At 30.3% G+C, this 13,421-nt stretch overlaps 1 protein-coding gene across 1 annotated transcript; it reads left to right on the top strand.

The window, feature by feature from the left end:
• Positions 1-5,160: 5,160 nt before the first annotated feature.
• On the top strand, positions 5,161-10,577 carry LOC110604467 (protein DEFECTIVE IN MERISTEM SILENCING 3). The gene is made up of 7 exons (XM_021742641.2): positions 5,161-5,554; positions 5,743-5,857; positions 6,381-6,618; positions 7,010-7,201; positions 7,286-7,606; positions 8,073-8,298; positions 10,058-10,577. Exons 1-7 carry the CDS (start codon positions 5,459-5,461, stop codon positions 10,073-10,075), a joined length of 1,206 nt encoding a protein of 401 aa, XP_021598333.1. The 5' UTR covers positions 5,161-5,458; the 3' UTR covers positions 10,076-10,577.
• Positions 10,578-13,421: the final 2,844 nt, after the last annotated feature.

The raw sequence follows: 13,421 nt of genomic DNA, 5'->3' as shown, positions 1-13,421 counted from the left end.
AGGTTTAGAGTTGTGCTTGACCCTAGCATGTATGGTTAATCCCTTTGCGTATACATAATCTATGTAATGTGTTAATGATTTTTATGTAAACCAAGCTTAATGTATGATATGTTACCCCATTGGAGCATTTGATGAGGGCTCCAGTGTGGGGTTTAATGTTTATGATTATGAGTTGTGCATACACAAGTTAAGCTTGGTGAATGAAAGAAAGAAAGTTTAAAGTTTTTATGTAAATGTTGATCATGTATGGGATTAACAGGTATACAGGATGTATGTTAGGCTTGCTACGGGTCCCGGCAGCCTTAAGCCGATCTGGATTCTAGCGCCGGTAGCGGTCCGATTTTCGGGTCGTTACAGTAAATAAACCCTTAAATGACTTAGTTAATTCAGGTTTTCCCTCCCCTGCTACTTCTGTAACCCATTCGAATAATCAATAAAGTTTATATTTTCTTTGATTTACTCATGTCTGTTTTCTTTATCATTCTATATTTGAATTGCTTTGTATATATTGCTTGTGAATCTAGCTGGGCCAACTTCTAGTAAATCTTAACTTCAACATGTATTCTGCTCACCTACTTAAACAATTACGGGTTCTACTTATCTACTTAAACAATTTCGGGATGTTAGCTGGGCCAACTTCTCGTAAATCTTAACTTTAATATGTATTCTGCTCACCTACTTAAACAATTTCGGGTTCTGCTTATCTAACAATTCCAGGATGTGTAGTTCCTGCGTTTTTTTCGAGTCAGCGGCCTCTTCGATCTTGGTTTATTTATGTTTATGCCCCTTTGGGATTTAAGCAATCTTCATCCTACGAGCTCAGTCGAGCCTCTTAGCTTGTTTAATCCCATTTACTTAGGTTATTTCTGCACATACGACCAGCGAGTCTTGCCAATTCGTTGGCTTACTCGTTTTAACATACTTAGGATATCTTTATATATTTAGTTTGTGAACCTTATTTAGTTTGTGAGTCTTACTTAGGTTGTGGCTCACTTGCGCTATACTTAGTCTTTTTCGTATGCTTAGCCTGTGAGCTCGTTTGGACTGTGAGCTCAGTTATATTATATTTAGGCCGTTTTTCGCATGTTCAGCTTGTGAACTCGGTTACATTATATTTAGGCTATTTTTTGCGTGCTTAGCCTGTGAACTCATTCGGGCTGCGAGCTCGGTTGTATTATACTTAGGCTATTTTTCGTGTGTTTAGCCTGTGAGCTCAGTTATATTATAATTAGACTGTTTTATAATTATTTTTTGGTGACAATTATGATGTTCCTTTTTCTTCCATCTGTTGTATTATATACTAATTTCATATGAACGGCTATACTTAAAAGTCTACATATAAAAATAATAATTTAATTAATAATTTAGTATGAAATACAATTTATTTAATAAATAAAAAAATAAAATTATAATTATATTTTCTATAATATTATATTTTAAATTATCAAAGATGTAAGTGAAATTTTAACATAGAATTGTAATAATACACTCTTTGGATAAAAGTAAGATGAGTAAGCATTGTAATAATACACTCTTTGATAGAAGTAAGATAAGTAAGCTGATATTTCAAATTTTTTATGAATATGAAAATAACATGTATTAATTTCCATCATCTGGTATAAGTTTTTTCTTTATCAAAATAATCTTTAAACATTTTAACAATATTATTAAATATAACAGTTTCAATTTTATTTCACTATAAAAAAATTTATATGAATCATAATGTGAAAATTAAATATAAAATATTAAAAGAAATTATAATAAAATAATATTTACCTCAGTATTAGTCAATATTAATTTTCTTAACTGATCTTTTTCATTTTAAAAAGATTGAATAGATTCGACCCTAAAAATTAATAATTTGATACTCTATCTTTTTTATCCATTTACAAATTATCAATTAAAATTTATACTTCGTTTTTAAAAAGTTTAATAGATTCAATATTAAAAATTAATAATTCGATATTCTATTTTTTTTATCTATTTATAAATTATCAATTAAAATTTATATTTCTCCATTGTTCTATATTTTTTCTATTATTTTATTTTCTTACATCATACCATTATTACTTAAAATCTAAATTACTGAATAATTATATATAAAATTTAAAAAAATATTATACATCATATTGAAGTGGAAAGAACGATTACTCTGTATATATAAAATATCATATTTATTAAATGTTGATCAAATTGATGATGAGAATAAAGAATGAAGATTTTTAGAATGAATTAAAATAAAATATTAGAAATAGAAAATTTTTTTTATGTTTATTTTAAAAATAAATATTAAAAAAATTTACAAATAATTTTTTTAATATTTACTTTAAGTAATAAATATCTAAAACACTGTTCAACACTGTTTAGTAAATTGTCACCGTGTCTAGAAAATTTTCAATTGAATAGGAAATTTTTTAATATTTATTTTTTATTCTTTCTATATAAATAAATAAGATATTAAATAGATTTAATTTTTTTTTTATTTTTTTATATATTAAATTAAATTAAAGTGGTAAATAATATTAAAAAAAAAACAATATGGGAACTCCCATAATTCCCCTCCTCTTCTCATATTTATATATATTATATTATTAAATAAGACGGCTCTAATTTTAACTCTACTAAAAAGACATAAATTATGAGAAGAATATTAAAAAAATAATATATATTTTCAATATTAATTTTATTGACCGATTTCATCACTTTTAAAAGTTTCAATAGATTTAACTCTAAAAATTAATAATTTAATATTTCATTTTTTTACTATTTTATGTTTTTTCTAATGAGTATTATTATTCAAAATTAAGGAAATTGAGTAAAAAATATTATATATTATAAAGCGAAAATAATGAGTATCATAAGTTTATTCCCTGTATGTATAAAGTATCGTGAAGATAAAATGAATACCTTACAAATTAAATAAGAAATTGATTTGGTGCAATCTATGTGGCTGAAATTATTTTTATATAATCTATACAATTCGAAATTATTTTAATTTAATATCTGTAATCCTAACCCATTAATAGAAAAATCTATTTTTCATTTGATATTTATAGATTTTTATTCAATATCAGAAGGTAGATTTACTCGGTATCAAATTTAAAAGAAATTAGAATAAACATTAAAAATAAAAAAAATTTATATTTATTTTAAAAAATAAATATCAAAAAATTTACAAATAAAAATTTTTATTGATGTTTACTTTAGATAATAAATATTTTTTTATATGCAATAAATATCTAAAAAATTCACGTCGTGGTTCAACATTATTTAGAAAATTTTCACATGTTTTATAAAGTTTAAATTTACAAGAAAAATATTTTAAAAAATGTTCTATAATAATTATATATTATCTAATATTATTTGATGTGAATTAAAATAAAATTGAACATAAACAGGAAATTTATTAGCTAATTGATTAATCTTATTAACAAAAATAATGATTAATTTTATAAAATATTTTAACTAATAAATATTAATTTTATTAGTTAAAAAATTAACAATTATAAAAATAAATTGCGCTAATTAATTTTTTAGGTAAAATATTAATCTTCCTGTTTAGAATTATAATTAATCATAACTTGTATACGCTATTAATTTCCTGTTTTATTACAAATATATACCACAAACGAATCTTTATGATTTTAGAAAATTTTAAATCAATATCATGTTTAGAAATTTTTTTAATATTTAATTTTTATTCTTTTTATATTAATTAAATAATTAAATTTAATATTTATTTTTTATTTTTTATATTAAATTAAAAATTAAATAAAAATAATAAATAATATGAAAAAGAAAGAGTAAAATCGACAATCTTATTATTTCCCTCTCTTTTTTACTTGTATATATAATATTAATTTTAAGAGAGTTTTATTTTTAAGAAATTGAAATCATAATTTTATAAGGATTTTTTTTTATTTATTTTGTAAAATGTGTCAATGCAAATAAAAGGACAAAGTGATTTATAGTTAGTGGATCAAGAATAACTTTCAACTTTAATTATTAATTTATTATTATTATTATTAAATTTTAATTTATTTTAAAAAAATTATTAACGGTTAAATATTCACATAAAATAATCATAAGAGTTTAATAAATTTTCAGATAACTTATCGTAAGTGTAAAATAATAATAAAACAATTCATTTACTATATAAAATAGAAAAAAAAAAAAATCTTCTCGCTACTTAGACAAATTTATAAAAAATCCTCACTCACATATGCTTTTTGGTAGAAATCCATTGAAATAAATTAAAATTTAATTTATTAAGAATACTATAAAATTACATATTAAAAAAATATATTTTAACTTTATCTTTCATTATAAAAATTTTATACTGTGAAATAAGTTGTAATAACTATTGTTATTGAACTTTCCTTAATTTCATTAATTTATTTTTTTATTTTTTGAATATTTAAAAAATTGAAAAACTTATATTATTTTATTTTTTTAATCACATTAATATAAATTATTTTTTATATTATACTTGCTACCGATTCTCACATTTTATAATAGTTATCCATTTTTTTATATTTATATATTTAAGTAAGTAAGTTGCAAGTATTTTTTATAAAATTAATTAAATATTTTTTAATTAAAAATATATAAATAAATTCATAGAAAATATAATTTAATAATTAATCTATAATTATTATTTTTAATAAAATAATATATAATTGAAAATAATAAATATGTATTATTAATATTTTGTATTGTTATATATAAATTACAAAATAAAAATATATTTTGAATTTAATAGCATTTTTATCATTAAAATTTAAAAATTTAGAGATTAAGAGATCATAATAGCTAAAAAAGGAAAAAAGTTTCTTTATTATTATTTTAAGCCATGTAAAATAAATCACATATGCATCTCCCCGAAAACTTTACTCATATCTCACGTGAGTTGACTATTTTAATAAAATATTTAAATATTAATAATTTTTTAAAATAAATTGAAATTAATTAACTACCGTAAATAATGACTGAAATTTAGTAACTATGGATCAATGTGATTAATTTCAAGTTTTTGTAACTTTTAAAATACTTTTGTAAGTTTTACAGTAATTTCAACTTTTTGCGTGGTTAATTATACAGTATTTGCCTTCGTTTACCATCAATCCCTTTTCTCTTCTTTATTATTCTAATTTCTTGCAATGGGTAATTGATAGATTTCTTTATTATATCAAAGTGAATAGAAGCTAATGATCATTTCCCATTTATTCAAAGAAACTATTTTTTTTTCTGTGAATAAATGGGTATTATCTTGTCATGGTATATAGATTTGCCATGCGTTATCAATTTACATCAGGAAAATATTCACCTATCAGCTTTCTAGTGATTAAATATAAGCACTGTTTCAAATGATGTATATCAATGCAAGGTGATTCCTCTTTATTAATTAGCTTTTTTTTTCTTACGAAGAGATTGTTTCTGCAAGGATTTACCAGCTCTGATGCAAGTGGATCAGAAAGAAACTAGTATTGTTCCAAGGGATGATGTCCAAAATGGCGAATTTTTAGAGTCACAATCCATAATCTACTGCTCTAAGGTTTGAAATAACTTGGCACCTTCACTAATTTGTTGTTGTGTCTTTTAATGAAAAAGAAAAAGTACTTTGTCTTATGGTTATGGTTCTCAAGCTCATTATTTATGTATCGCCTTTTAACAGTAGTTGCTCTGCATTTTGGAAGAAAATAGATCCTTATAATTCACGCTGGCATTTTGTAACCTGCGCAGAAGCTTCAAGAGGATCTACACTTGTTGGGACTCAAAATCAAGCAGCATGAGGATAATGTGAAATTTCTGAAAAATGAGAAAAATAAATTAGAAGACTCCATTCTTGACTTGCAAGGTATACTTATTTTCTTATTCTTACTAAAATTTCAGAAGAATCAAAACTAATTAAAATTGTCGGGTACATACATGCCTTATGGACGAAGTTACATCCAAAGATATCATACAATTATCTTTCAAATTCAATCTAGCTTTGTTACAGTTGCTGATCGTCAAAACATCAATGATTTACTCTCCAGATACCATAGGACCTTCTTGATTGCTTCAGGCCCCATTTCCACAGTGTCTCAATGTTTTGGATTTATTTTATTTAGATAAATGAATATTATAGTTGGCCATTGATGTTTCTCCAATATAAGCACCAAATAATGTGGATAAAAGTAGTACCATTCCTGTTAAAAAAAATACAAATAAACAAACGAATTTAATCTCAACTATGTCAAGGTTTTTTTTGGGTGAAAAGTTGTATAGAATTCAGAACCCCTTTTTTTCTGTGAACTGTTTTTTTTTTTTTTTTTTTTCCTATATGGGCATGTTGCATTTCTTCCCCACATTTTCTCTACTAACCATTTTTCTCTCAGTTGTTCTTGGTAAGTATCATTATGCGACCCAGCCTAAAATTGAAAATGATCACCACTCCTCCAATCAGAGTGAGGAGGAAACCTTAGAACAGATTCTACGGCGTGAAAAATCTGCTGCAGGCATTCTGTGCCAGCTGAGATTGCGCCATGGCACTGATGCTTCTCATCTTTCTTTGACCAAGGATGTCCTTGGCGTAGTTGCTACACTTGGCAGGGTAGATGATGATAACCTTAGCAGGTCAGTTGGTATTTACATGTTACATGCTATCAATATCTCATAAATTGTTGATTTTGCTCTCCTTTAACCTCTTGTTGGATGTTGATTGGCTTTTTTTCCTGTGGAATAACCCATTCTATTGTGTTACTTAATGAAATAGAATAACTGAATTTGTTGTTGACAAGTATATTTTGCTTGATTTCTGAAAATAGGTGGTGGATTTAGGTTCTTTCAAATTGCAACAAGAGATATCAAACTAGTTTTAGGTTTACATGAATGCAATGAACTCCCTATTTTCTGTCCTGCTGATGTTTTATCTTAACTAAGGGGCAGTTCGATAATTTAATTGTTGTTTGTAATCCTGTATGCACCATTCTTGTTGTACTTTTTCTGATTTCTTTCTTGATTGCAGGCTTCTTTCAGAGTACTTGGGAGTAGAGACTATGCTGGCAATTGTCTGCAAGACTTATGAAGGTGTTAGAGCGCTTGAAACATATGAAGAAGAGGGCCACATAAATAATGGCTCTGGTCTTCATGGCCTTGGTGCTTCTATTGGGAGGGCTCTGGGTGGTCGATATCTTGTCATTTGTCTTGAAAATTTAAGGCGTGAATCTCTTGTGTTGTCTTTTTCAATCTAGAATTTAAGTTTGTAAAAATTCCAAAAGCCTTTTTTTTCCTCCTCTTGTAGACCTTTTTCCGGTGAATTTGTGGCTGATAATCCACAAAGGAGGCTTGATCTTCTAAAGCCAAAATTTCCCAATGGGGAGTGTCCACCGAGATTTGTTGGTTTTGCTGTAAATATGATCAATGTGGATTGTAGAAACTTATTTTATGTCACATCTAGTGGACATGGCCTCCCTGAGACTTTATTTTATAAGCTGTACTCTCGTCTGCAAGTTTACAAAAGTAGGGAAGACATGTTCCATGCCCTTCCTTGTATAAGTGATGGAGCCATTTCATTGGATGGAGGGATGATTAAGGTTACTGGTTTCTTTTCCCTGGGCAATCGGTAAGCAGTATTTAAGTCTATTTTTATTAAGTGTTTGTACTTTGTACATGAAATATGTCTTCGGCATTCATGTGAATCAAAAACCTTATGTAAGGATTTCTCTGAATCATAATAGATCGTAAGTTGTGTAATTGAGTTAATGCCATCTTACTAGTAGGCGATCCTGAAGTAATGTCTGGCCTCCAAATGAACACTCATGATTTTTCCATGCATCATCATGTATAACATATCTCATAATTCTTATATAGGTTTATGAATTATTAATTGAATTATAATCCTTTTTTCACATGGTACCTGGGATGATTGTCCATTGAGGTTTTAGAATTTTTAACTTTGTGTCACATCTTACAAGTGGGTAAAATGTTTTTCACTGGATTCTACCTTCAATTGTTCAATTTTTATTTCTTTTATGCATATTGTTTTTTTCATGGGGTTTATCTTTGTTCTGGAAATTGTTACTCTGTAGGAATGATATGGATGTAAGATTCCCCAAACCTTCTATGCCTTCAAATATACCTGACAACGTAAGTGAAACTGAGAAGCAGCTCACTGAGATGAAATGGAAAAAGGACAAAATGCTGGACGATATTAAGCCAGAACAAGCACTTTTGAATGCTGCAAAGTACAATTTTGAGAGGAAGAAGGAAGAGTTTGTTAAGTTTCTTGCTGAAAGCTCAGCATATGCAATGCAGGTAATGCCTTTAACGTATCTGAATCATCAATAATTGACATCTTACTCTGGAAATAACTTTCATCAAGTATAAAGCATACAATGAATAGAAATTGATAATACAATTTTATTGAAGTGGCATCGTTAGTACCGTGAAAATTCTCATATCTAAATCTATTTCCTTTTTCTTCCCTGTCCTTTTGGGAGTGACATTTGTTTTGTCTTTGTATGGAGAAAGTTATGTGCGATTTAGTGGAAACATCTTTAGTACGGTGAAAACATTTCCCTGTCCTTTGTATGAATTTAGTGACACAAGTTATGTGCGATTTATACATGTGTGCGTTAGTTGTGTGGTCTGACAAGGATAAAAAATAGTATTGTATGTCACCTCTAGACGTACTAAAATTTATCTATCAAAAAGTTAAAAATAAAAAAAGGCCTGATGGTCATTACACTCGAACGGTGAAATGAGAAGCAGCTCAAGGAGATAGATAAAATGGAGAAGAAAACTGAAGGATGGAGGATGTTAAGGGAGAACAAGCACTGCTGAATGCTTCAAAGTACAATTTTGCACACCTTTTAGTTTTGGGCCTTTTGACTAATTTTAGCAGAACTGGAAAATTGTTGTCAATTTTCCCCGATTGACCTAAATGGATTAAAATAATAATTTTTTTACTATTAGTTTAAGTTAGAAGTAGTTTTAGAGATTTTTCACTATAAAAAGTTACTTATCCTCTCCAAAATCTCGCATCCAAGCCTTCCTATCCCAGCTTACTTCTCCCGTAGACAAGTCTCATTATAAAAATCTACTCTACTCGTTTTCCTTAGTTGGTGGGCAGAATTGGTGCTTTAACCAGAAATTCCCCTCAATCCTTGCTGATCTCCATCTCTGCCATTTTCATCATCTCTTATTTTCCCTCAAGCTCCCTTACCATAGCTAACAACTCCAAATTTGTCAACATTATCACTGAAAATAGTGTAAACATTTGACAACAGAGAGATTGAGAACTCAGATCTTGCCTTCCCAATTGCTGCCATTTTGTGATGGCAGAGCACCATCCAATTGCAAGCTTTCTTAATTTATCTGCTCCTCTAGGAGAATATTGCCCAACTGCTGCTTGTCCTTTGATTTGCTTCTGCTGAATATTTCCTCTCACCATTTCACTATCAATAAGCCAAGAACCATTGTCCTTGGTCCACTCTAGCAGCACCTTCCCTCCTATGGTGTTGTGGGTTCGGTTTGGGACTGAGGGAAGGTGAATGGCTGGAGAGAAGTTATGAGGCGGGAATTGAGGAGAGAGAAAGAGATACAATAAAAATTTCTTAAAAATGATTTTAGTTTAATTATAGTTAATATTAGTCTTTATTTTCAACTTTGAGTACTGTGTTAAATTTGATAGCAAATTTTGTTATTCTTGGTAAATTAGCAAAAAATTAAAAGATTGTTTTAAAATTAAATAAGTACATAAATGTTTGGTTCATTGACCATTAGGGCACAAAAATGGTAATGAAGTTTGTGCAATAATATTTAGTAAATTTTCTACCATTTAGTGCTAAATCATTGGGTTAATTCTACCTTAAGTCGCACTGCACATGTGTAAATGAAAAATGTTGAAAATTTTGGGTTGATTTCTACCTGCTTTGACTAGTTGTGATTGTTTGGAACTATTCTTGTTCTAAACATTAGATTGCAATCTAATTCATTTTATTCATATAGTTGCATTTTCCAGAAGTTGTATATCATATGGTTCTCATTTATAGTTTTTGATATATAATGGCAGCATCAGATGCAAGCATGACATGACAGATTCAACCCCATTTTTTGTGAGGGTAGGAACTCAAATGACACTGGCAGTGTCAACTCATGTTGGAGTTTTCGCTCAACTGTTGCTATTTCTGGGTGTTGATGAACATTTTTGTCTGATATGAATTGATTCTGGAAATTCAGTGTCCTGAAACACAACTTTAGAAGCATTTCTTTGATGCTGACATGCTCGAGGAAGAGCTCTAGTACAAGCTTGTCCAACCAAGACAGGTTTTCTTTAAAGTTCATTTAGTATCAATTCTAGTCGCCTTTTTTCCTTGGTTTCCGTCTCTCGACTAGATTGTATATACATGTAAGAATCTAAAGCTGTTAATTTTGCAACATTTTTGCCGCAACAGTTTCATAATCAACAAGTATAGTTATAATCCTGAGTTTGCAGTTTGAATTTTAAATTTGGATGTTTGACTAGCCTAGTTTGTTGATTGGACATTGCATAATAAATTTGAAGAGTGGAAGTTGATAAGCTATCAACCACATGTGTGGCTGGTTCAATCTGATTTCAGGCGATGGCGATGGTGTGATCTTTTGTTGACGAGTTCATCTACAGGAACATGAACTTTGTTAACAAAGGCGTTAGACTTATTACTTGCGTAGTCATTGTTTTATGTTTGGGATGTTGCTCTCTTCTCATTAAAATCAACAAACTTTTAGATAAACAACGTGCAAGTTTATAGTTGTTTTGCACGTTTTTATAGTCATTTTATTACTTTTAAATATAATATGAAATTACATTATAAAAATAAATGCTTATATTTTTATTATAAAGGTTATAATATATATTTTATAATTTAATTTTATATTAAGATATTAAAATTATAATATAATTTACAGATAGCATTATAATTGATAAATTTTATTATATGTTATGATTAATTTTAAATTAAAAATTTTAAATAATAGTAATTTTATTTATTATTTTTAATTAATCAAAATAAAAATAATTTATAATAAATATAAATATGATTATTTTAGACAATTTTATTATGTTACTTCTCTTACTTTGATATATAATATGAATTATATATAAATTAAAAAATAATTAGAAAATAATAAAGATTCTCTTACAATGATATTTTATAGACTAGATTGACATTATAACTTAAAGCGTGTAAGAGTGAAAGAGCAAAAGAAGCATAAATCAATGAATTCCAAAATATGAAGCTATGTTATTTACGATGTAAACCATGTTCAGAAGACAAAGTAGCATATACATGAAAGGTTTTTCATGAAACTTTTTAACTTAGCAAACACTGGAATGACTAAGCTTGAAACTTCTAGAACCTATCAAAGAACTTGAATAGAACTTAAAAATCCAAAGCAAGCCAATGTTATTCATTTATAATGACATTGTAATACCCGGCTAGAGTCCGGCATCGAAATTCTTGTCGTCTGGTAGAATCTAGGATGTCGAAAGTCTCTAGAAAGGTAAGATTTATGTATTTTCTAAAGGAATGTAGTATGTTTTACTGTTTAAAACTAAAATGAAAAGAGTTTTTGCAAGAAAAGAACCAAGGCAGAAAAGCCAGGTTCGGCCGCCGAAGGTGACATTCGGCCGCCGAACATGCATGGCTTTCGGTTTCACGTGTGGCCGCCGAAGGTGGTCTGGCCAGCCGCCGAAGGTGGTCTGGCCAGTCACCTATAAAAGGCCCTCAGTCGGTTGAAAGGATAAGTATTGCCGTTTTCTTTCACTTTCTGAGGTGAGACCCTGTCCTTCTTAAGTTTTCTTCATGTTTTCATCAAATCATGCAAAGGTTTGATTGATTTTTATGGTCTTTTGAAGGTTTTGAGCTAAACACTTGAGATTTTGAAGTTTGGAGAGTTACTCCAAAACTCCACGTTAGGATCGTTCATCTTCTTGGATTCAAGAGGTAAGTGAAGATCCTGAACTTGTTTTTATGATTTCTGAAGGTTTTATGAGGTTTTGGGAGAAAGTTGCATGAATAGGGTAAAAAGAGAGTTTTTGATGATTTTGTGAGAAAAGCTTGTTTGTGTGTTATGCTTTGTTGTTTGTTGGGGTTTTTAGGTAGTTTTTGACCCCTGTGAGCATATACTTGGGTGTATGCATGTTGAGGTATTGAGGTGGTTAAGTTGGAGGAAGATTGGTGTAGTTTGTCGAAGAGGCAGAGCAAGTTTCTGCCTTGCTGATGAACTCAGGTTCGACCGCCGAAGGTACATTCGGCCGCCGAACCCATGAGGAGGTGGCTTCGGCTGCCCAAACTTGCCCCCGAGCATTTGGACTTTCGGCTCTGGAGGGGAGTTTCGACCGCCGAAGGTGCCGCCGAAGGTTAGAGACTTTCGTCTCTGGAGTGCCTTTCAGCCCCTGAAACTTGCCCCCGAAAGGGTCGACTGCCGAAAGTAGAGATTCGGCCGCCGAAGGTGCTTGAGTTTCGGCTCTGGAGAGGACTTTCGGCGGTCCAAACCTGCCGCCGAAAGTGTCCTGTCCAGCCCTCCTTTACATGCTTTGCATGGATGTTTGAGTGAGTGTAAGAGGATTCTTGGGGAGTTTAATAGAGTTGTTCATAAGCTAGTTTGGTCCCTCATTTGAGTCCATCTGTGTAGGCACAGACCAGAGGAACCAGAGAGAGCAGCAGTGACTACTGCTCCAGAGTTAACAGAGCCTGCAGAGTCAATCCAGATAGCCAGAGGTGAGTGGAACTAAACTTAATACTTGTTTTAATCGAGACATTGCATGCTTTTCGCATATTTCATGCACCATGATTATGCATTAGGTTGATTGCATTAGACTTCACAAAGATGTTGCATTGCATACTTATTTGTTGATGTGGGTGAATGCTGAATGATCCAATAGTTCCAGACAGGAAGTCCAGGACCCCATTCTACGGCCTGGCAGGTATAGGAAAGTCCAGGACCCCATTCTACGGCCTGGCAGGTATAGTAAAGACCAGGTGCCCAGTCTACGCCCTGGCAAATGGTAAGTACAGGTGTTATATACACGTATACGTATACAGTACAGGAAGACTAGGACCCCATTCTACGGCCTGGCACGGCACAGGTACTGGGACTATGTGGTGACAGGTGTACCCTTGATGTGGATTGTCTGTGATATGATGCATTCCATAAGATCATGTGTTAATGACTTGTTTTACTGTTCTACTCACTGGGCTATAGAGCTCATCCCACTCCCTTAACCCCAGACTTGCAGGTTCAGTGTACAGTGTACAGGGGAAGTCCAGCAGAGTACAGGAAGAGAGAAGAGTTTTGTAATAGCATAGAGTGGACATGTAATCTTAAAGAGCTGTAACAGTTGTGTATAAAGTTAGAATTGCGCTTGACTTAGTTATTGTTGTGTTGTAAATCTT

Source organism: Manihot esculenta, chromosome 17 (genome assembly GCF_001659605.2).
Source record: "Manihot esculenta cultivar AM560-2 chromosome 17, M.esculenta_v8, whole genome shotgun sequence".
Taxonomy (NCBI): domain Eukaryota; kingdom Viridiplantae; phylum Streptophyta; class Magnoliopsida; order Malpighiales; family Euphorbiaceae; genus Manihot; species Manihot esculenta.
The sequence above is the reverse complement of the archived record's forward strand: the minus strand, read 5'-3'. Positions and strand labels throughout refer to the sequence as shown.